The sequence below is a fragment of the Vombatus ursinus genome, unplaced genomic scaffold, assembly GCF_900497805.2.
Source record: "Vombatus ursinus unplaced genomic scaffold, bare-nosed wombat genome assembly UNPS02009205.1, whole genome shotgun sequence".
Taxonomy (NCBI): Eukaryota; Metazoa; Chordata; class Mammalia; order Diprotodontia; family Vombatidae; genus Vombatus; species Vombatus ursinus.
Genome location: NW_020948983.1, coordinates 17,134,344 through 17,156,273, shown reverse-complemented (window position 1 = coordinate 17,156,273; position 21,930 = coordinate 17,134,344). Strand labels below are relative to the sequence as shown.

The window sequence follows — 21,930 nt, the reverse complement described above, 5'->3', positions numbered from 1 at the left end:
TTTCTTTAATGCTGCTCCTTTTTCCTTTGTGGTCTCTATAGCTGGTGGGGGGAGGTGGGGGCTGGTGAATAAAACAAGTCCATCCTCCGCCCTTGGGCCAGGTCCCCTAGGACCTAGATTTCTCAGAAATCAAAGCATGTGTGTGGGAAGCCAGGCTCCAGGATGGAATGTGCAGCTGACCTTCAGGGTGGTATAGCCAGGCAGTTAGGGATTGGTCAGTTTCCTAGTTCAGGTAGAAAGTAGGAGGTGGGGTGCTGGAGGTAAGGCAGGGAGTGCCCCATGGGGCTGGGACCTACGCCAGCTCAGGACACACACTGTACAGGTACTGAACAGCAGTACCCAAGGGAGGCTGTTCTGAGCTCTGTAGTAAGCAATATCAGAGCATTCAGAACCACCTCAGCTAGAAGCATGAGGGGAGCCCTGTGGGACCAGCCCCACCTCCAGCTTAGCCTGGCCCTGCTGCAGCTATCCACAGATGGGAAGATGCCTTGGGAAGCATGGAATGGGAGAAATGAGGGAGGAATGGGAGTCATTTCTCCACCCTGCTAAGCAAGCTTGCACAGGCTCCAGCCAAGACAGGTGCTGGTGCTCCACGGGGCCATGGACAGGGTAGGGCTGGGATGGACAAAGCCTACTGTTTGCAGCTGCTGCTGCCTGATCCTACATTAGCTTATAAACATGGGCCAGGGGAAACCATGTTGGTTGGGGGTCAGGAGACTGGGATTCTAATCCCTGCTCTGGCAGTAAATGGTCTTTAACTTAGAGTAAGTCACCTCTTTCAATTCCAGTTTCCTCATCTGTAAAATGGAGAAAGCAATAATTCCAGCCCTGCCTATTTCACAGCATTATTGTGAGAAACTAATGAAAGCTCTTTGAAAATGGTTAAAAAAAAATAAGTTGTCATTGATGTAGCTATAGAGAGGGATGGTGGCATAGTGGTCAAAAGGCCAACCTCAGAATTAGTCCTGACTTGACTGGGTGACCCTGGACAAGTACTTTAACCTTACAGTACATAAAGCAAACTTCTAAGACTAGAAGTTGCAGAAAAGTTGCTGATCTGCATTGGTAGAAGGGATTTTCTCATTGGGAGGTACTCACACCAATAGAATCACATGTCTAGAGGCCCCTAAAATCACTGCAGAGCCAGTGGAGGAGGGAAGGAGACGAGGCGTTACAAATAGACACATATCTGACTTCCAAGTTTCAAGTATTCTGCCTTCACTCTGCCTCAACACACAGATGGTCTAAATCTTGGTGGTCCCAGCACCAACAGTGACATCCCTTCCTCTTTCCATAGCTCATCATCAAATGCCTTCCCCATTCCCACTAGCCCCTGGCCAAGCCTGTACATCCACATGGAGGCAGGCCTAGAAAAGATGGATGGGGGCCAAGGAAGATAGATGAAGTCATCAGCCTTATAGCATCCCCCCAATACCCCTTCCCTATCTTAGGGCCTCCTCCCTGACTAGATCTTATGAGGATGGCATGAGGGTTTGACATGCATTCATGTAATGCATGCATGCATTTATTCTCATAAAGGTGAAAAGTCAGGAAACAGGATGGGAAAGGCAAAGCAATATGTTACAGTGGGAATCTGGGAGTCAGGATTCTTGTCCCAGTTCTTTTTAACTAACTACCTGTCCTACCTCGGACAGGTCAATATTACCTCTCCGGGCCTTAGTGTTTTTAGTTGTAACAAGAGGGGATTGGATTAAATGATCTCTAAAGTGCCTTACTGTCAAATTCTAGGTATAATAATTCTTCCTAGAGTATGCATTGCCATGGGCTGTGAGCTACCTAAATTGGAACCCAGGTCTCCTGACTAGCAAGCAGTCAAGTGCTTTTTCCTCTGAACTAGCATCTCTAAAAGCCAAAAAATGTCACCCACCCAGGAAAGGCTGTAGATTTCCAGCATCTGCTGCCTTTCAAACAGACATTGGTTTATGTATAAATAACCAAGTCTGATTCAAAAGCAAGATAGACGGTGCAGGAAATGAGCATCTGAACAGTACAACTCGATTATCTGTAATGTCTGATGGGAGCTGAGCTAAGCTCACTCCCCAGCTGCTCCTGCAGGGAGCCTCTCTGCCTCTCTCACTCCCCCCTCCACTCAGCGTCTGCACCAATCTCCACCCCCTCTCAGATGCCACGTAAACAGAGCTACACACACACACACACACACACACACACACACACACACACACACATATAGGCATACATGCACACAACCAGCCCCCTGCATCACCACTCCTTACTCCTCCTCCTCCTTCTCTCTCCACCCCCACCTCCAATCACTTGGAAAATTCTTCACATCTGGCTTTCACGTGATGGAACCGTGCCTTGCCTTATAAGCTGGTCCTCCCATGAGGCCAAATCGGATGGGACAGAATGACTGCAGGACCTAGAAAAAGGGAGCAGGGCCAGAGAACTGACCCCCTACTTCTTGGAGAAAAGGGCCCAGGGAAGGGGAGACATGGCCCTGGTTATGTCTTTTTGTGGGTTAGGAAACTAATCCTTCAGGACTATCACTTTGGATTGGTCTCCTGGGGTCCAGCAGTTTTCCCCTTGTGAGAGGCATCTTAGTTATTCATGGCAGAATGAAAAGACCCCTGAGCTAGGAGTGAGGAGATCTGCATTCTATTCCCAACTCTGTAGCTCACTCACTGTCTGAAGCTGGGCAAATCACTTCCTCTCTTTAGACATCGGTCTCCTCCTCCACAAAATGATGGCCGGAAGCGATCATCTCTAAACCCTAACCCTAACATCTCTACCTGTCATGCATTTGTTCAGCACGGCAGGATGGAAGGAGCAATGGATTGGAGTCAGAGTACTTGAGTCTGAATCCAATCTCTTGCATTTAGTAATTGCATGACCATCATCAAGTCACTTAACCTCTCTGAGACTAAGTTATCTCAACTGCAAAGTGAGATAACTTAAATAACTTCTAAGCCCTTCCAGCTTTAAATCCATGATCCCATGATCCCGTTTGTTAAGATCAAGAGTAGGCTTGAGGGAAGGTTTAAGGCCTGCCCAGAGAATATATTTTCTCACTTTCTGGGCAGCCCTCTGCCAGGGGTGCAACATGCCCCCAGGGGATGGGGTAAGAATATCTGCATTTTCACATTTGTGAACCTCCATGTCTAGGAGTCCATCTCGGTCAGAGAACCTGAAGGATAGGTGGGATGTGGGTGGGTGGAGGTCACAATCAGCCCTCACGACATCCACTTCAGAGCTTGGGGTCATGTCCTCCGAATCGTGAGCTTCTCTCAAGAATCTAACATAGGTCTATTTCTTCACATTTATATCTTCTTAGGATACTGAATACTAAAAGGGACCACGCCGACCTTATTTTAATGATGAAGAAAATGGGGCCTAGAGAGGGAAGAGTAATTTGGCAGAGGTACCTAACATAGTAAGTGATGGAGGTGAAACTACATCCCCTGAGGTCACTGTTCTTTTCTAACTTGTTTCACTGCCTTTTGAACTTATTTCTATTTCTTGGCTGTGCCACCTCTTAGGGACAGCATAGTACGGTGGAAAGAGTACTGGACTTGTAATCAGGAGGGACCTGGGTTCAAATCCCACCTCTGACATTCACTAACTGAATGACCAAAGGCAAGTCACTTAACTTCTCTGAGACTCAGTTTTTCCAACTGTTGAAATAGAGATAATAATAATCATACTGCTTATCTGACAAAGTTGTTTTGAGACTCAAATAAAGCATGGATATATGGGGGCAGCTAGGTGGCGTTGTGGATAGAGCACCGGGCCTGGAATCAGGTGGACCTGAGTTCAAATTTGACCTAAGACACATAATATTCACTAGCTGTGTGACTCTGGGCAAGTCACCTAACCCTAATCACATCACAAAAAAAAAAAAAAGAATGGATATGTAATAACAATAGTTATGTACGTATAAATTTTCACTATAAAGTAGGATCACCCTTTATATTTGGACTAAAATTTCTTTTCCTGGGCAATATGTAAATAGCTCCACAGAATCTCAGAGTCAGAAGGAACCTAATCTTAGTCACCCCTCTTTTCATTGCAGGAATCTCTGCTATAGTATCCCTGACAGGCAGACATCCAGCCTTTCCTTGAATACCTCCAGTGATGGGGGAGCTTATGACAACGCACCCAGGTCCAATGCTGGACAACTCTAATTATTAGATGCTCTTCCTAATATTCAATTCAACAAATACTTATTAAATGACTATGATGTCCACCCTCGAGTAGCTAAGGGCCCTGTGAGACAAAGGTGAAGGAATGTGTTCTATTAAAGGGGGAATATTTGTGCAAAAGAACAAAATGGATCCCAAATATCCAATGGGTTACCAAATGTTACTAATCCTACTTTATCTCTTGCATCTGTCCCCTTCCTGCCACTTACATAGCCTCTACCCTAGACCTTTATCACATCTTTTCTGAACCTTGTAATAACTTCCAAATTGGTCTATCTTTAGACTTTATCCTCTTCAATCCGTCTTCCACATAGCCAAGGAACTGATAACTCTAAAACATGGCTCTGACTGCCTCTGCCCTCCTACACCCCCAGCTGAAAAATCTTTAGTGATACCCTATTGCCTCCAGTGTAAAATAAAAAATCCTAAGCCACGCAGGTAAAGCCCTCTACAATCTAGCTCTTACCCATCTTGTCTGACATTACACTCCTTCACATCTTCTTTCTGTTTCTGTGTCTCTCTCTCTCTTTCTTTGTTTGTTTCTGTCTCTCTATATCTCTCTTTCTCTCTGACTCTCCCTCTCAGTGGAAGAACTACTCACTGCAAAGGTAGCCCCACCACTAACCTGCTCTGTTTCCAACCTGGGCTAGTTCAGTCCTTCTTAGGTAACCTGGTACCTCCTCAACCTGGGGTGGGGATTCCTGATTGGTTTTGCCCACTGTAGCTCAGAGTTGATGAATTCTCCAGAGATCTGCCAGCCTCAGTCTCCCTGTTTGCAGGCCTGCACCACATCAATTATTTTCCATAACATGCCCACTAGCCTGGTGGTTGTTTCCATATTGGCCACATCCAAAAAAATACATGCCTCAAATTGCCTCCTGAGTCCCTCACCTTTCTGACGAGAGTCAGAGAACATATTTCAACATAAGGCTTCTGGGGTCATGGCTGACTGCAGACTCCAAATTGAATTATTCTCTCTGATTTCTCTTCTCTGATCTGTCTTCACCAAAATTACTAAAATGATATTCCTAAAACACAGCTCTAACCATGTCATTCCCCTACTCAAGAATTTTACTTAACTCTAGGATAAAATATAAACTGCTTAGCTTGGCATTTAAAGTCCAGTCTTTCTAGACTTACTTCACCCAGTCCCTTCATGCAGTCTATGTTCTAAGCAAACCAGTCTAGAGGCTTTCCCAGACTCGACTTCCCTTCTCCAGCCTCATGACAAGAAGGGACTCCCTTCTTCCCTTCCTCCACTCTGCCTATTAGAATCCTTATTTTTCCTTAACTCAGACCCTAGCCTCCGATGAGAAGCCTTACCTCATCTTTCTCTCCTTCTTAAATTATCTTTTAGGTACTATCTGTGTATATGTTATATCCTCCGTAGAGACTCATAAGTGCCTCTGGAGAAAGAGTAGTTTTCATTTATCCTTAGTATCTATCAGTCAGGCAGTCAATAAACATTAAGTGCCTTCTATTTGCCAGGCACTATGTAGAGTGTTGTGAATACAAAAAGGGGTAAAAGACAGTTCCTGCCCTTGAGGAGCTTACAATCTAATGGGGAAGCCAACAAGCAAATATGTACAAACAAGCTGTATACAAGATAAATAGGAAATAATTAAAAGAATGATGTACTAGAATTAAGAGGTGTTGGGAAAGGATTCCTGTAGAAGGTGGGATTTTAAATGAGATTTGAAGGAAGCCAAGGAAGCCAGTAGGTAGAGATGAGGAAGGAGTGCATTCCAGGAATGGAGATCAGCCATGGAAAATGCCTGGAGCTAAGAGATGGAATGTCTTATTTGAGGAGTAGCTATGAGGCCAGTCTCACTGGATGTGGTGAGTTGTAAGGTGTAAGACTAGAAAGGTGTGTGCATGGGAGCCTAGGTCATGAAGGGCTTTGAATGCTGATTTGATCTTGGAGGTAGCCACTCGAGTCTATTGAGTGGGAGAGTGACATGGTAGACCTTCACTTTAGGAAAGTCACATTGGGGCAGAATAGAGGATGAACTGGGGAGAGGACTTGAGACAAGCTGACCACCAGCAGATTACTGCCATAGTCCAAAGGGCCTGAACCAGGGTGGCTGCAGTATCAGAGGGGAGAAGGGGCACATTCGAGGGATGGTTCAACAGCGAAATTAACAGACTTTGGCCAACAGATTGGATATGGGGTCATAAGAGATAGTGAGCATTTAAGGTTGACATCTAGATTGAAAGACTGAGGGACTGGGATGATGGGTTTGTCTTCTATATTAATAAGGAAGTTAAAGGAGAGGAGAGGATTTAGGGGGAAAGATAATGTGTTCAATTTTGGACATGTTTCAGATATCTCCTGGACATCCAGTTTTAGATATATAAAAGGCAGATGGAGATGCAAGACTGGTTAGAGAGATTAGGGATAGGCAAATTTGATGAGATGGTAATTAAATCCATGGGAGTTGATTAGATCACCAAATGAAGTAGTATAGAGAGCTAAGAAGGGCCCAAGACAGAACCCTGGGGGATACCTACATTTAAGAGAGCATGATATGGATGATGATCCAGCAAAGGAAACTGAGGAGTGGTCAGATAGATAGGCGAATAAGGAGAGAATGGTGTCTCAAAAATCTAGAGAGAAGAGAATATTAAGGAGTGGGTGATTAACAATGTCAAAGGCTACAGAGAGGTCAAAAACAATGAAGACTGAGAAAAGACTATTGGATCTGGCAATTAAGAGATCACTGATAACTTTAGAGAGAGAAATTTCAGTGTGATGATGAGGTTGGAAGCTGGATTTTAAGGGGCTAAGACATAAGAGGAGTTAAATGGAGACACTTATTGTAGACAGCCGTTTCAAAGAGTATAGCCACAAAAAGCAAAAGAGACATAGAAAGATAACTGAGATGGAAGGATGGGAGCAGGGACTGAGGATGGGGGAGACATGGGCATGTTTGTAGGTGGTAGGGAAGGAGTCAGTAGACATGGAGAGATTGAAGATAAATTATAAGAGTGGAGAAGACAGGAGGCAATCTGTTAGAGGAGATGTAATGAAATGGAACTGCTTGTGCAGGCAGAGGACTGGGCCTTGGTAATGAGTAAGGTCACCAATCTTTTTGAGATAGGAATGGAGGAAATGCTTGGCACACAGCAGATGCCTAATAAATACTTGCAGACTAATTGTACCATCTCTCTAAAGCCTCTAAGAACCTCCAAAGGGGATAATACTTACACTATTTCACAGGAAAGCACTTTATATCTTGGGCTAAAATGTCTTCTATGCAGTATGCATATCTAATAGAACCTCAGCACTGGAAGTAGCCTCAGAAGTCACCTAGGCCAACCTCTTAGTACACAATGGAGGAAATCTCCAATACAATGAACAAGGGAGAAGTCTTTATTTCTTCTTTGCAAGATTTTTCAGTGTTGTTTCATATTATTTATTTCAGAGAAACAGAAAAATAGAGAAACCAGTGATTACACGGCTCAGTATTGGTGAGGGCAGTGGCAGGTGGCTAGAGTACATTTGGGGCTGAGAAGGAGGCTCAGAACCAGGAAAATGCTTCTTTTGTGGCCTCTCCCCAATCCACCTGCTGTGAATTCCATCTTTGACAGTCCCTGGCTCTGTAGGTAGCCAGATAGTTCTTCTGAAACAAGAGGTAAGGCATAGCAGTTGCAGGACAGAGAGAGCAAAAGAGGACAGGGGATGGGGGGCAGGGGCAGGGAAATGGCTCCTTTAATTAAATCCTGATGATCAAGTGCAAACTGAGAAGCCTTGCCAGAGGAAGTGTGGCAGGAGGGTATTTGAGGGGACAGCTCTGAATTGCAGGGGGGCAGAGTGAGGTGAAGAAGGCAGCAGGGGGATGTATCTAACATCCCCAGAAAAATCGTAGCCAACCTTTGTCCCTCCCTGTCTGATGCAGAACAAAGGTATAGAAATCCTTTGTAACCACTTGGACCAGGGGCTCACAAAGGTTCTCTAGGGGCTATTGCCAATTCACAAGTGAGATCAGTGTTTGAGATCTTGTTACCAATTTCATCACTTCACATGGACCTCACCCTCCCTCCCTTTGGGAATTGTGACAGACACACATGCAAACACACACAAACAGAGTGCCAGTCATATCCCTCAAAATATCTAACATAGTTGGAGTGGAGTAAGTAAGACTTGGCAGGTTGGGGGAAGTCTTGGGGTTCAGAGATTCACCGAAGTGCTTCTTTACCACTCTACTGCCACAGAGGGACCCTGGAAGGCAGAACATGGAGGAGGAGAGTTGGTAATTATTATCCTAAGCACAGGGAAGTTTGATAACTTGTCTAATGTCATTGCTAATAGTACCAAGGCAGGGACTAGAACCCAGGTGTTCCTTCCCAGACTAGTAAGCTTTCTGCAAGATTCTGAGTCTTATAACACCTAAATGCAGCTCTATCTCAACTGCTTTGGCCCTTTGAAGAGATGGGAAGCATTAGAAAAAGGAAAAAAAATCAGGGAAAGGAGAGAGAAGAGAGAACTTTTTTGCTAAAGACTTTTTTGTCTTTTCTTTTTAAAAATCTGTTGGGAAATTAGAAGAAAAAACCAAATATTTGTTTTTCCAAAATGTTTCCAGCCTTTTCCAACTTAAAATATACCCATGATAATTTAAAAAGTGAACAAAGTTATAAATACTATACTATGTTTCTATGCTAACAGCATGGCCTAAGGTCTGCAGCAGGCAGCAAGAACAGTAAGGTTTGCCTATACATCTCTTTTCCCTAGGATGCATAGAAATTCTTCATCATTAGTCAAAAGAGCCACATGAATAGACTGAGAAGGGGTACTACCTTCAGGCTGATGGCTGGAGGCAGGTAGGTCTTCATGCCTGCTAGGTGGCACTGTGGATAGAGTGCTAAGACCTGGAATAAGGAAGACCTGGGTTCAAATTTGCACTCAAAACACTCGCTGCGTGACCCTGGGCAAGTTACTTAACCCAGTTTGCCTCAGTTTCCTCATCTGTAAATGAGCTGGAGAAGGAAACCACTCCAGTATGTTTGCCAAGAAAATCCCAAGTGGAATTGGACATAACTGAACAACAACCACAATGATCATAGTTCCAATTTCACAGAATCCCAAAATTCCAAAGTCGGAAGGGAACTGAGTAGTACTCGAAGTCCAACTCCTACCCAAATAAGAATCTTCTGCAAAATACCCAACAAGTGTTCATCCAGCCCTGGCCTCCAGTGAGGGAAACCTCTTGGGACAGCCCATGCTACTTTGGGAAAGCTCTCATTGTCTGCAAGTTTCTGCTGACAGCGAGCCTCCATCTCCTTATTTGTAACTTTAACCATTGCTCCTGATTCTGCCGATTGGGACCCAAGGGGCTTGAAGGAAGCTATTATGTTCCCCCTTGAGGCATTTTTTCTCCAAGTCAAACATCCCTAGTTCCTTTAAGAGATCCTCCTAAGTGGCAGGGACTTGAGGCCCCTCACCATTCTGATTGTCTTCCTCTGGCTATCCTCCACTTTATAAAAGTCCTTTCCAAACTGGATGCCCATACCAAACAACATTGCAGAAGTGACTTGACCAGTCCTCTCACCCTTTCTCTCCCTGTCTCCTTCTCTCTCTCACCCTCCCTCCCACCTTATGGTGCACCCCACAGCTCTGGGGACTCATCCTATTAATGCCAACCTTAGGATGGACGCCCAATTGGCATAGCCTACTTCGGCTCAGAACTGCTGAGCTTAAGATGTCCGTCAGCCTCAGCCTTCCAGGTAGCTTTGGTTATAAGCATGCACCACAAAGCCCAGTATCATGCTTCTCTCAATGCAGCCCAAACTGCTGCCTGACTTTATCTATATTAAATTGTATCCCCTTAGATTCAGCCCAGTGTTTTAGCCTATTGAGATCTTTCTGGATACAGACTGTATTATCTAATTTGTTAGCTATCCCTAGCAGTGCTAGTCTACATCATGGAAGAGTGGAAAGATCACTTGCCTTGGAGTCAAGAAAGAAACATGTTCAAATTTCAGTCCTAACAATTATTAGCTATGTGACCTTGGGCAAGGCACATATCCTCTCTGAGCCTCAGTTTACTCATCTCTTAAATGGGGATAATAATATCTGTGGTACCTAACAGGGTTGTTCTGAAAAAGGAACTTTGTAAACCTTAAAGCTCTATGGAAGTCCTACCTATTGTGATTTCTTCACAGTATCCCTGAGATACAAGTGGTATAAGTATCATTGCTCCTATTTTACAGATGGACAGCTAAGTGATATAGTGGGTAGGAATTGTACCTGGAGTTTAAATCTGGGCTCAGGCACTTGCTAGTTGTGTGATTTTAGGCCAGTCAACCCCTGCCTACCTCCTTTTCCTCATATGTAAAATGGGGATAAAAATAGCACCCACCTCCCACAGTGTTTGAGGGGATAAAATGAGATCATATTTGTAAAGCACTTTGTAACCTTAAAGCACTATATAAATGCTCTTATTATTATTATTATTAATATTTTTGTTGTGTTTAGTCAGTCACATTCAATTCTCCATGACCCCATTTGGTGTTTTCTCAGCAAAAATACCAGAATGATTTGCCATTTCCTTCTCCAGCTCATTTTATAGATGAGGGAACTGAGGCAAACAGGGTATGTGACTTATCCAGGGTCACAGAGTGAGTAAATGTCTGAGGACAGATTTGAACTCAGATTCTCCTGACTCCAAGGCCAGCACTCTATCCACTGAGCCACCTCATTGTTATCATTAATTATTAATAGTAGCAGCAGTAGGAGTAGGAGTAGTAGTAGTAGTAGTAGTAGTAGTAGTAGTAGTAGTAAGGATCTAAGATAAAGAGAAGTGAAAAAATGACTTGTTCAAGGTAGTCCCAAGTAGTAAAGAGTCACAGCCCAGTCTTCTGACTCCAAGCTATAGGATTCAGATCTTGAAGAGATCTTAGTGATTATCCAGGTCCAGATCAAACTTTTTGGTCTCAGGACTCCTTTACACTCTTAAAAATTATTAAGGAGCTCCCCAAAAGGCTTTTGTTTATGTGGGTTACAGCTATCTATCAATACTTGCCATATTGAAAATTAAAATGTCTTCTTCTTATTATGAAAACAGTTTTGACCTATGTATGCTCTGAAAGGTCTTGGGAACCCTCAGGGGTCCTTAGACCACACTCTGAGAACCACTGATGTAATCCAACCCTTCACATTTTACAGAAGAGGAAACTGAGACCCAGAGTAGTTAAGTAAATTACCAAAAGTACTAAGTACTGGAACTGACTTCTAGTCATAGAATCATAGAATCATAAGCCTCTATCTCTTCAATCATAAACCCAAAGACGTAGCTCAGATATACGACCTAGTCATGAACTTCATCAGTAAGTAAGTATGGACAAAGCTACAAGCACCCAAGACAAGGTATACCTCTAAAAAAAAAGTAGTCCTTGTCCCATCGAAGGGAATTTCATACCTTTTTTCTGGAAGACAGAAAAGAAAGGAGGGGTTTCTTTCTCCTGGGAGCATCCCTGTGGGGTACATCTTACATAACAGAATCATGGGTTTAGAACTGGAAGAGAAGTCTAAGACTAATCCCTTCATTTTACAGATGAGGTTCAAGGAGAGAAAGGATTTGTCCAGGGTCACACAGATATTCCTATCAGAGCCATGGACCCTAGATCCTATGTTGTTTCCACTGTACCACAGCGCTCTCTAGGGCTTCTCACAAAGACACTGGATAGAAAGGTTCCTCCCAGGAGCCCTGGCTCACTGTGTACATGAGAGCTCAGATTCCCTCTGCCCCACCCCCTCCATACACACCAGTCACATCTTAGGAGCTCCAGGAAGTTGGGCTAGTGGTCCAAGAACCACGATGGTCACGGAATCCCTTGCTCCTCTGCTGTGTCTCCCTTCCCTTGGCCGGACCGCATCCATTTCAGTGATGGAGAATGGAATTAATCTGAGTTCTGTACATTAAGGGAATAATATCTTCTGGGCACAAGGCCCATGGCGGATATGGGATCTGATTCATCTTCCAGAAAGCTTCACACTCTGTCTTCATGTCTCGGTGGCAGCTCAATTGAGAAGCCAGGTAGCTTCTAGAGGCCCTGGGTTCCTTCCTGGAATAGGAGTATTTTTGAAACAGTCCCCCCCAAGAGCCTCCAATCTTTATCCTGTTCGATTGCTCTGATAAGGTTGTTTAATGCCAGTTTAGCAGATCCAAGCTTCTTTTCAAAAGAATTTTTTTTCTTGGCTCCTTGTCAAAGTCCTCACCATTGCATACTAAAAATACTGTATACATGTAGCCCTCCAAACTATTACATGGCTGTGTTCCAAAAGTTTATAAGATGGGTATTTGGAACTCAGAGCACATTTTCCCACAGATATAATGTTATGTGTTTTGGTTAAGTTCCCAGGCTAGCCCACAAAAACTCTAGTACTAATATTCTTAGCCTGAGTCCTGGGATTTTGGGAGGAAAATTAAAAAAAAACACTCTCTGCCTTTCTTGGAGGCAAAACCAGAAGGTTGAAGTATGCCTTAAGCCTCTTCCTCCCTTTCTTTTATCTCTTCCACGTAAGTCTCATTCTACAAGCCTCTAAGGCAACTAGGTGGCACAGTGGACCTAGAGTCAGGAAGACCTGAGTTCAAATCTAGCCTCAGATATTTACTAGGTGTGTGACCCTGGACAAGTCACTTAACCTCTGTTTGCCTCTGGGCAAAATAATAGTACCTATTTTACAGGGTTGTTGTGAGAATCAAATGAGATAATGTTTGTAAAAGTGGTTAAGCACTTTATAAATACTTATTCCCTCCTTCTTCCTTTCCTTCCCCAACTCTGACTTCTACCCATGTCTGTCCTCCTCACCACACTGCCCCATACTTCAAAATGGCTGTTTCTGCACTTAAAACCACCCATTCCTTCAGTCCAGCTAATTTTGACTAGGAATAATTTGGACTGGACTAAAGAGGAAAGACACCTAATTAGAATGATTCATACTAAGGTGTGAATGACTAATAACTCTCCAAGGGGGTATGTACATTTTCAAAATAGGCACTTCTGAATTCAAGTACCAAAAAGGTATTCAAATACCTCTGAGGATATTTCAGAGAAACTAAAAAAGAAACATCCTCTCTGTTTGGAGGAAGGTATTTGGGGGCAGAAAGGTCCCCCAAGTAAGCAGACATGGGCTCTCCTACGCAGAGGAGGAAGGCAGAGTGAAGAACACCAGAGAGTAGATTTTTGTAGCAAGGGATGTTGTAAATTGGAGATTGCTCTCTATTGTTTCCCATCTAACATCTCATCTGAGTCTCACAATGACCTTATGTGGTAGACAAAACATGTAGTATTATTCTCATTTTACAGATGAGAATACTTGAGGACCTAGAGGGTCAAAGTTACATGGCTAACCAGTGAGCAAGTGGGGGTTAGAACTCAGGTCTCCTGATTCTTGGGTGTAATGGCTTTTTTTTTTAAACCACAATTATACTGCCTGAGTCATCTCAGGTCTAGGATGTTCGAGAAGAGGATTTGGAGGGCTTCCTTTTCTTCTGGCCAGAGAATAGTGCTAGTTCTCCAAAAGGGGAGAATTGTGTGCGGAAACATCCAGAAACAGATTCACTTTGTCTATCACCTTACTGCCAAAAGGAGGTGGGTTCGAATGCAGCCAAAACCAAGACTCCTCCTTTTAATTCCCAATTAGGCTTCTAATTTCCATCTTGGGTGGTGACATCATGACATCAGGTTATAGTAGAGGTCTGTTTGAGTATCAATTTTGAAACATCAGCATGGGTGAGAGATGCCAAAAGCTGATGCCTCTAACAAGACACATTCACTTCTGGAATGAGTCACTGGGAGGTGCCAAGAAAAGTTTTGGATGATTCATAAAGGAGATAGAGCTCAAGCTCAGAAGACTTTGTTCCAGATGGATGGTCAGGGTAGGCCAAAGCTTTGAAAACTACACCTGACAATAGACATGTTCCTATAATACAATCCTGTCTGACAAATGCTACCCTTTCCTCCCACTGCCCCCTACATGCATCCTCTGCTCCCTCAGAAGTCTTCCATGCACACCATACTCACTCTTGCCTCAAGCCCCCTGTTCATGCTATTCTGCCTGCTTGGGATATCCTCCTTTCCTTCTCTTCCTCTCTAGCCAAGTTCTCTTCAAAGGCTACACTCTTAAGTCCTACCACTTCCAGGAAGCTTTTCTTTCTCTCTCTCTCTCTCCCCCCTTTCTCTCTCTCCCTCTCCCTCCCTTTACCTCCCTCTCCCTCTCTCCCACCCTCCCTTTCTCTACCTCTCATTCAGTGCTTAAGATGACATATCATTTTGTAGTTTCCTGGATATCTCCTCTGCTGGACTAGAAGTTCCTCATGGCCAGGTGCCACATTTTATCCTTATATATCCTCCACGATATGAGTTAGACTTGGCATATTAGGATCATTACATTTAAGATTTGAAGGGAACTTACAAGATTATCTAGTTCAAATGCCTTCATTTTACAGATGACCAGACTGAGGTAAGAGAGATGAAGTGGCTTTGCCCAATGTCACACATGTAGCAGCAGAGTATAGTGGACAGAACACTGACTCAGAAGGCAGAGGGCATAAGTTCAAATCCAGTCTCTGATGCATGCTACCTTTTCGACCTTGTGCAAGTCACTAACTTCTCGAGTCTCAGTTTCCTCATCTGTCAAATGAAAGGGTTGGATGAGATGGCCTCTGGATTGGTGATCTTATGTGTATCTAAGTGGCAGGGCAGTATTTCAAACTCAATTCATCTGACTCTAAATCTAATGCTCTATCCACCACACCATAGTCAATAAAAATTGGTTACATTCAATTGAGAACTCAGAGAACATTAGATTCTACTTAGAATTTCTAGCCCTGGAGTCTGTGAATTTGTTAAATAAATAAATATATACATATAGATAGCTATAGCTATATACACTCATATACATACATATGCATGTTTACCTATATACACATATATAAATATAAACTATATTTCAATATAATTGGTTTCCTTTGTATTTCATTTTATATATTTAAAAACATTATTCTGAGAAGGGATCCATAGATTTCACCAGACTTCCAAAGGGATCCATGACACACAAAAAAACAGTTAGGAATCCCTCCTCTATAATCCAACTCTCTCATTTTACAGATGAAGAAAGTGAGGCCCTAAGGAGGGACATGATTTTCACAAGGTCACAAAGCTAGTTAATGGTAGAGCTGGGACTAATCCCCAAGTCTCCTGATTTCTACACCTGGGAAGGGGAGAGTTGGGGGGGGGTTCCTTCAATGCCACATCAGAGCACCTATATATTTAACTAAAGTAAAAGTCTCAGATTATCTCCAGTAAGAAGTCTAGGCAACCCTCTTGATTCTTAAGGAGAAAGCTTCTTTGTGCCTCTCCCTACCCAGCTAATGAAGTTCCAGAGTTGGCTTTCACAAATCCAAGTTTGGATCAGAAAGACAGCTTGGCCTTCTTTGATGTCAGGCGAGGTCATTAATTATTGGGGAAACATGTGAAGATGGCTATAAACTCTGTATTTTTGTTTTCCTAAATCATGTGGCCTCTCTTACACAAGGCCACACGATTACCCAGATTTACTTGGTCATGTCAGAGGGTAGAGGAGAGAAGGGAAAAACAAGACAAAGCACAAAGGCTAGGGAGCCAAGAGACCTCAGTTCTAGTCCCAATTCTGCCACTAAGTCCTTGTGTGACCTTGGGCAAGTCACTTCTTTGAGCCTCTGTTTCCCCATCTCGTAAAATGATGGAGCTGGATTTATATGTTCTCTAAAGGCTCTTCTGGAGGACATCTCCAGTCGTCCTGATCTATATCTTGCTACTGGACCCAGATGGCTCTGGAGGAGAAAGTGAGGCTGGTGACTTTGCACAGCCCTCCCTCACTTAAATCTAACTTACTTGCTAGTCATGGCATCATCTTCCCGATGTCATGGTCCTCTCTGAGAATGAAGGATGAAGGACAAACAACAACAACAACACGATATTTCTAGTCTCCCTCCACCTGACAATGAGAAAGGTGGTGGCTGGAAAGGTGTGGGAATACAAAATCAATCTCCTGCTATTAAGAAGCTCATTAATGAAAAGTCACTTGGCAAAATGTCAAGTATTCCAGCACCACTGACCTTAATGACTTACACCCAGTAATTCAGAATTTATGATCACTGGGATGGGAGCTGGCCTAAGAGGTTATTGATACAAATATTTCAGGTCCAAGAAGGGTTCATCTAAGTCCAAGAAAAAAATCTGCTCAACCAACCCCCTCATTTTATAGATGGGGAAGATGAAGACAAGAAAGGGAGAGTGATTTGCCTCCAGAGATCACTGGGACGAAAAGGCTTATCCAACACAATGAGTTCATAGCAGAGATGGGACCAGAACAAGACCTGGAGGTCTCCTGGCTTTCAGCCCTGTTCTCTTTCCACTATGGTGCACAGCTCTCACCACACAATTCTCAAGAAGGGAATTATCAAGGAAATGTTTAAGCAAAATCTCAGGGAGAATGTCAAGTTTGCCTAAGAGAACAAATTTCCTTAAGTACTTTACAGCATCCATTTGCATATTGTACAAGGAATGTGACAATCACAGATGATTCATAGCTCTTCATTAAAGCAGGTCCAAAAGAAACTCTACATAAGCAACATTTTGCTTATTCACATCCCAGCAATGTCTCATGAAATTTCCTAATCCCATGAAGCTCTGGCCAGTCACCTGGCATCATGGCAATGTTCCTACTTGTAACTGGGTAGTTAAAAAAAAGGCATTAGATTTGAGATGAGAAGATGCGCTCTCTTCAAATCCCTTGGGCAAACCAGTTCTCCTTAGTTTTTTTCTCCATAAAATGTAGGGATTGGCCTGACCTCCAAGCTCTCTTCCAGCTCTGGCATTCTGTGCTTCTATCCTCCTATCTCTGAGAGGATGCTGGGGCAATGTTGTCTCCAGCAAAGCCTCAGTTCCTCTTTGGAAAGGTTTCCTCAAGAGCACAGAAGCCACATTGACAGAACTCTGGGGTCATTCTAAAGGAGGCTTCTGAAAGAAGCTGAATGGAAGGGTCAACTGCTGCCTCCTCCTCCATGAAATATTCTCTGCCGCACCCTCTCCCTCAGCCAGAAGAGCTGTTTTCCTCCTCTGAACGCCTACAGCTCTTTGTTCTTACTCCTCTTCTGACCCATTTTATTTTATAGTATAGTTATTTTTGAACGAATCTTACCTCCCTTACTAGACTATGAGTGAATCCTCCTCTGAGGGCAAGGACTTATGTATCTCCCTCAGCATTCAGCAAAAGTAACTACACAGAAGAGTGCTCTAAGTCTTTTTAGTGGATTGAACTTACCCCATTTTATACATGAGGAAACTGAGGCTTGCCCAGGTCACCTGGATAGTTAGTGACTTACTAGGCCTAGAACCGAGATCAGTACAGTCAAACAATCAGATCTAGAACTGGAAAGAAACTTGGAGGCCATTGAATCCAATCCCCTCATTTTATAGTTGAGGAAATTAAGGCCCAAAGAGGTTAAAATGATCTGCCCAAGGTCACATGGGTATTAAGCATCAGTGGCAGGATTTGAACCTAGGCCTTCTGACTCCAGGTCCAATACCCTTTCTCCTCTCCCATGTTATCTGATTCCTAATTAATTCAAGGCTCTTTCCACTGTACCACACTTCCTCCCTACTCTGAAGTTAGTCTCATCCCATCGGATGTCATTCCAAGTACACATCACCCAGAATTACGCTCAGCTCCCAATGCAACATGAAACTTCCTAGGCTAGAATGAATGCAATCAAAGATGGTTATCACCATAATAGGACCACTCTTCTGGATTCATTCATTGCAACGACCCTGAGACCGTGTTCAGGTTCGTGGGTGGTTCAGGTCTTAGCCAAAATGACCCCAAACAACCTCATTTTGTGCTTCGAGATCAGAGAGGTGGCTCAGTGGATAGGATGCTGGGCTTGGAATCAGGAAGACTCATCTTCCTGAGTTCAAATCTGGCCTCAGACCTTTACTAGCTGTGTGACTCTGAGCAAGTCACTTAACTCTGCCTCAGGTTTCTATCTGTAAAATGCGCTGGAGAAGGAAATGGCAAACCACAAAAATGGCAAAATGGGGTCACAAAAAGTCAGACACAACTGAAAATGACTGAACAACAACAAAACCCAACCATATCCTAGCATCCTACAGTTTGTAAAAACACACATCTCCTCAACATGCCAAGAACAGCCCAAACTAGATAAAAATGTAACTGGGGAATGTTTAACAAAAATAAATAAAAATACAATAAAAAGAGATAATATTAATACGTGGCCTTCTGAGTCACTAGGTGCCCACAGGGACCCTTCTGTATACTTCGGTGGCCCCCATTTTGATTTGAGCTTCATATAACTGCCTTAGAGGGAGAACTGGCTCGTTAGTGAGCTGGGGGCAGGGGGCATGAAGAGGAGGAAGATGGATGTAACCATTCTACTGATTCCCATCATTCCTCCAAGGGGCAAGGGGTGCTGAGAAGAGGGGTTGTCGGGAAAAAGGATCCTGGATGGAGCTGACTGAGGCTCTTGGCGAGGCCTATTAGAGGGAGTCCCTCCAGTTCATGATGGAACCTGCTCCACGAGGGAGAAGCTGTAGCAGCCATGAGATGACAGCGTGCGCACGCTCACACACACGCGCACTCACGTATGTACGCACGCACACGCACATGCAGCAAAGGACCACAGACTCCCACTGAGCACACAGACACATAACACGTACCTTAACACGTATACAATACTTGTAAACAGACACTGCAACCTGCAAAACATCTTGACACCCACATATACACTCAACATACAAACAACCCTGAACTCATACCACACCCCAAATACACAATGCTCAATACCCCTTGACATGTACCACACCTAACACAGACAATGTACAGAATACATACCCTAACATATGCGATGCTACCCAACACATGTATAAACACAAAGAAATACATACACCTCAGCCCCACAATGAAGATTCCAATGTCCACCTAAGTACAAACATAGACATCTATACCTCTCAGTGATCGAAATCCTTTTACTGGCCCTACTGTCCCAAGGCAGGAGACTTAGAAGGAGAGACAGGGAAAGCCTTGTGACTTAGCTTGGTACTTTTCTCCCCTTTCTTCCCCCACTGCCCATCTTCTATTCCCTCCAGTCCAGCTATTCGTCTAGCTCATAACCCAGCTAACATCTCAGGCACTGTTATCTCCACCTCTCATTTCTCAATTGGCCCCAAGGACTTGGTTTCCACCCTCTGAAGTCCTTATGAATCTTAGTGAACATGCCCTTCCACCTTCCCAGCTTCAGGCAGGATGAAGAGGCCCTAATGGTCTCCAGTGAAGGAGGGAGGGGCTGAGGTCAGGAGTAGCCAATCCATTAAAGCTCCATTTGGTACAAGTACAACCTGCCCAGCCCGATTAATGTCCAGCTGATCAACAAATGTCCAATGCAAGAGGAGACGCAGTAACCCTTTATTGTCCTCCTCAAAGAGGAACAGAAAAATAAACCTTCCCCAAACCTCTGGGAGAGGGAAGCTGGGTTGAGGGCAGGGACCCAGAAGGAGAAAAAGGACTCATTTTCTAGAAGGCTGGACCCATCTGTAAACATTCATCAGTGACCTTCCCCATCCCCACCTCTACTCCCTCCCCTCCAAACACACACAGAGAAGAGGGAACAGGAGCTTTTGGGGTCTGGCTGCTAGCATGCCTGGAAAAGAGGACAGAAAAAGAAGAGGAGGAGAGGAAAGAAGAGGAGAGGAGATGACTAGGTTTAGGTTTGGGGTTTTCTGTTGGATAGTTCTTCCTGGGCATGCTGAAGGGCTGGGTATGTGCCATGAAGTAGGTGACCCCTGGATATGGCGTCTATCCAAATAAAATTGAATTTTGTACTAAGGCAAACAGGTGAGCAACCTCAAGAAAAACGTAATCCCAAATGCTTTGGAGTGCAAGTCACTCTGCATGTCCCCCAGGTGATCTGGAAAGAGTCTCTAGAGTACATGCAACAGGCAAAAAAAAGAGAAGGAAAAGACAAACAATCCAGAGGTCCCACTGCTTACCTGATTTCCTCTTTGAACTTCCATAGTCCCTGAAAAAAAAGCAACAGCAGATAGACATGGTTAGCTTCAGTGTGACCGGCTACTCTTCCGAACCCTGGAGAGGAGCCCCAGGCTCCCACCCAGAGGCCCCAATCTCTCCCTCTGGCTGCTCCCTCCAGACAGAGGGATTGAACAATCCCCTGCGCAAGGGCTGGCCAGCCCCACTCAGGCTCAGGCTCAGGCTCAGCTCTGAGAGCATCTGGTGCTGCAGTCAGACTCTGGCAAAGCCATGTGATCCCCAAGGCAGGGAGAACCTTCCGCAGAGCTGCGGTGCAGGCACGCATAGCTCTGGGCTCCTCCTGGGGCTTCCCCATCATGCCCAGTCTCCCTCCCTCTGCCATCCTTTCCCCTTCGTCACCTTGGACGGTCACAGAATTAACCCCTTGGGAGCCCAGTCACCAGAACTGGAGCAAGTGCATTCCCCCTTCCCTGAATGCATAGATATCAGAGTACAGGGAAAGGAGAAGGATGTAATCTGCCATGTCCCCAACCCCTTATTTATGTGGTTCCCAGCCCCTAGACTGCCCTCAATGCCCATCTCTGTCTGTTAACATCTTAACTACCCTTCAATGCCCAGCTTAGATGGCACCTTTCCAAGAAGTCTTCTCCATGCTCTCAGGCCAAGAAATAATTGTTCCTTTAATTGATTTTATAGCACTTTATATTCTTATGTATCTATATTATAATTTGTACTATAACTTATCTGCGTGGCCTTATCATGACAACTACATTGTAAACTGCCTGAGGGTAAGGGCACTACAGCTTTATAATCTTCCTCAATGCCTAACGCAATGCAAGTCAATGAAGTAAAACTTAAATATTTGTCGAATAAATCAGTGAATCTCTAGACAATAAAATGTAAGTTCCTGGGGGCAGAGACTGTTTTTCTTTCATTTTTGTATCCACAGCACCTAGTCCAGAGCCAAAGGGGTCCAAGACACAGAACAAGTTAAGAAGCCCCACCCTAGACTACTGCAATGGTCTCCCTGCCTAAAGTCTCTCCCCATTGCAGGCTATCATCCACATGGCCATCCCACTGTAAGACCCCTACTCAATAATCTCTAGTGGCTGCTTCTATTGCCTTTATGGTAAAATAGAAACTGCTCTGACTTTTAAAGCTTTTCACAATCTCAATATACATTACCTCCCACTGCCCCCATTCCCCTCTTACCCCCAAAACTGCCAACTCTCACTCTATGATCTAGCCAAAATGGCCTTCTCTCTGTTCCTCACACATGACATCCCATCTCTTGTCTCTGGACTCTCACATTGTCTGTCCCCTATGCCAGGAATCCCTTCTCACATCTGCTTTATAAAAATCCCTCTCTTCCTTAAGATGCAGCTCAATCATGACCTTCTACAACAGGGGTTCTTAACTAAGGGGTCCATGGACAGAATCAGGAGGTCTGTGAACTTTGGTGGGAAAAAATTTACATCTTTATCATTTTCATTAAGCTTAGGTTTCCTTTTGTAAGCCTACATATTTTACTTTGTGCATTTAAAAAATATTATTCTAAGAAAAGGCACATTGGCTTCACCAGCTTGCCAAAAACGTCTATGACCTCTAAAAAGGTTAGATAAAACACATGATCTACAGGAAGCCTTTCCTGATCCCCACAGCTGCTAGCTCCCCATCCCCACCCCTACTACCTTGTATTTA

General features: G+C 44.1%; 1 protein-coding gene across 3 annotated transcripts in view; it reads right to left on the bottom strand.

The window, feature by feature from the left end:
• SH3PXD2A (SH3 and PX domains 2A) overlaps positions 1 to 21,930 on the bottom strand; it is a 331,263-nt gene that overhangs the window by 96,073 nt on the left and 213,260 nt on the right. For all 3 annotated transcript variants that reach the window (XM_027851933.1, XM_027851932.1, XM_027851934.1), the window contains one exon: positions 20,232 to 20,260. In XM_027851933.1, the coding sequence (XP_027707734.1) occupies positions 20,232 to 20,260 (29 nt within the window). The remainder of the gene's footprint in view (positions 1 to 20,231; positions 20,261 to 21,930) is intronic.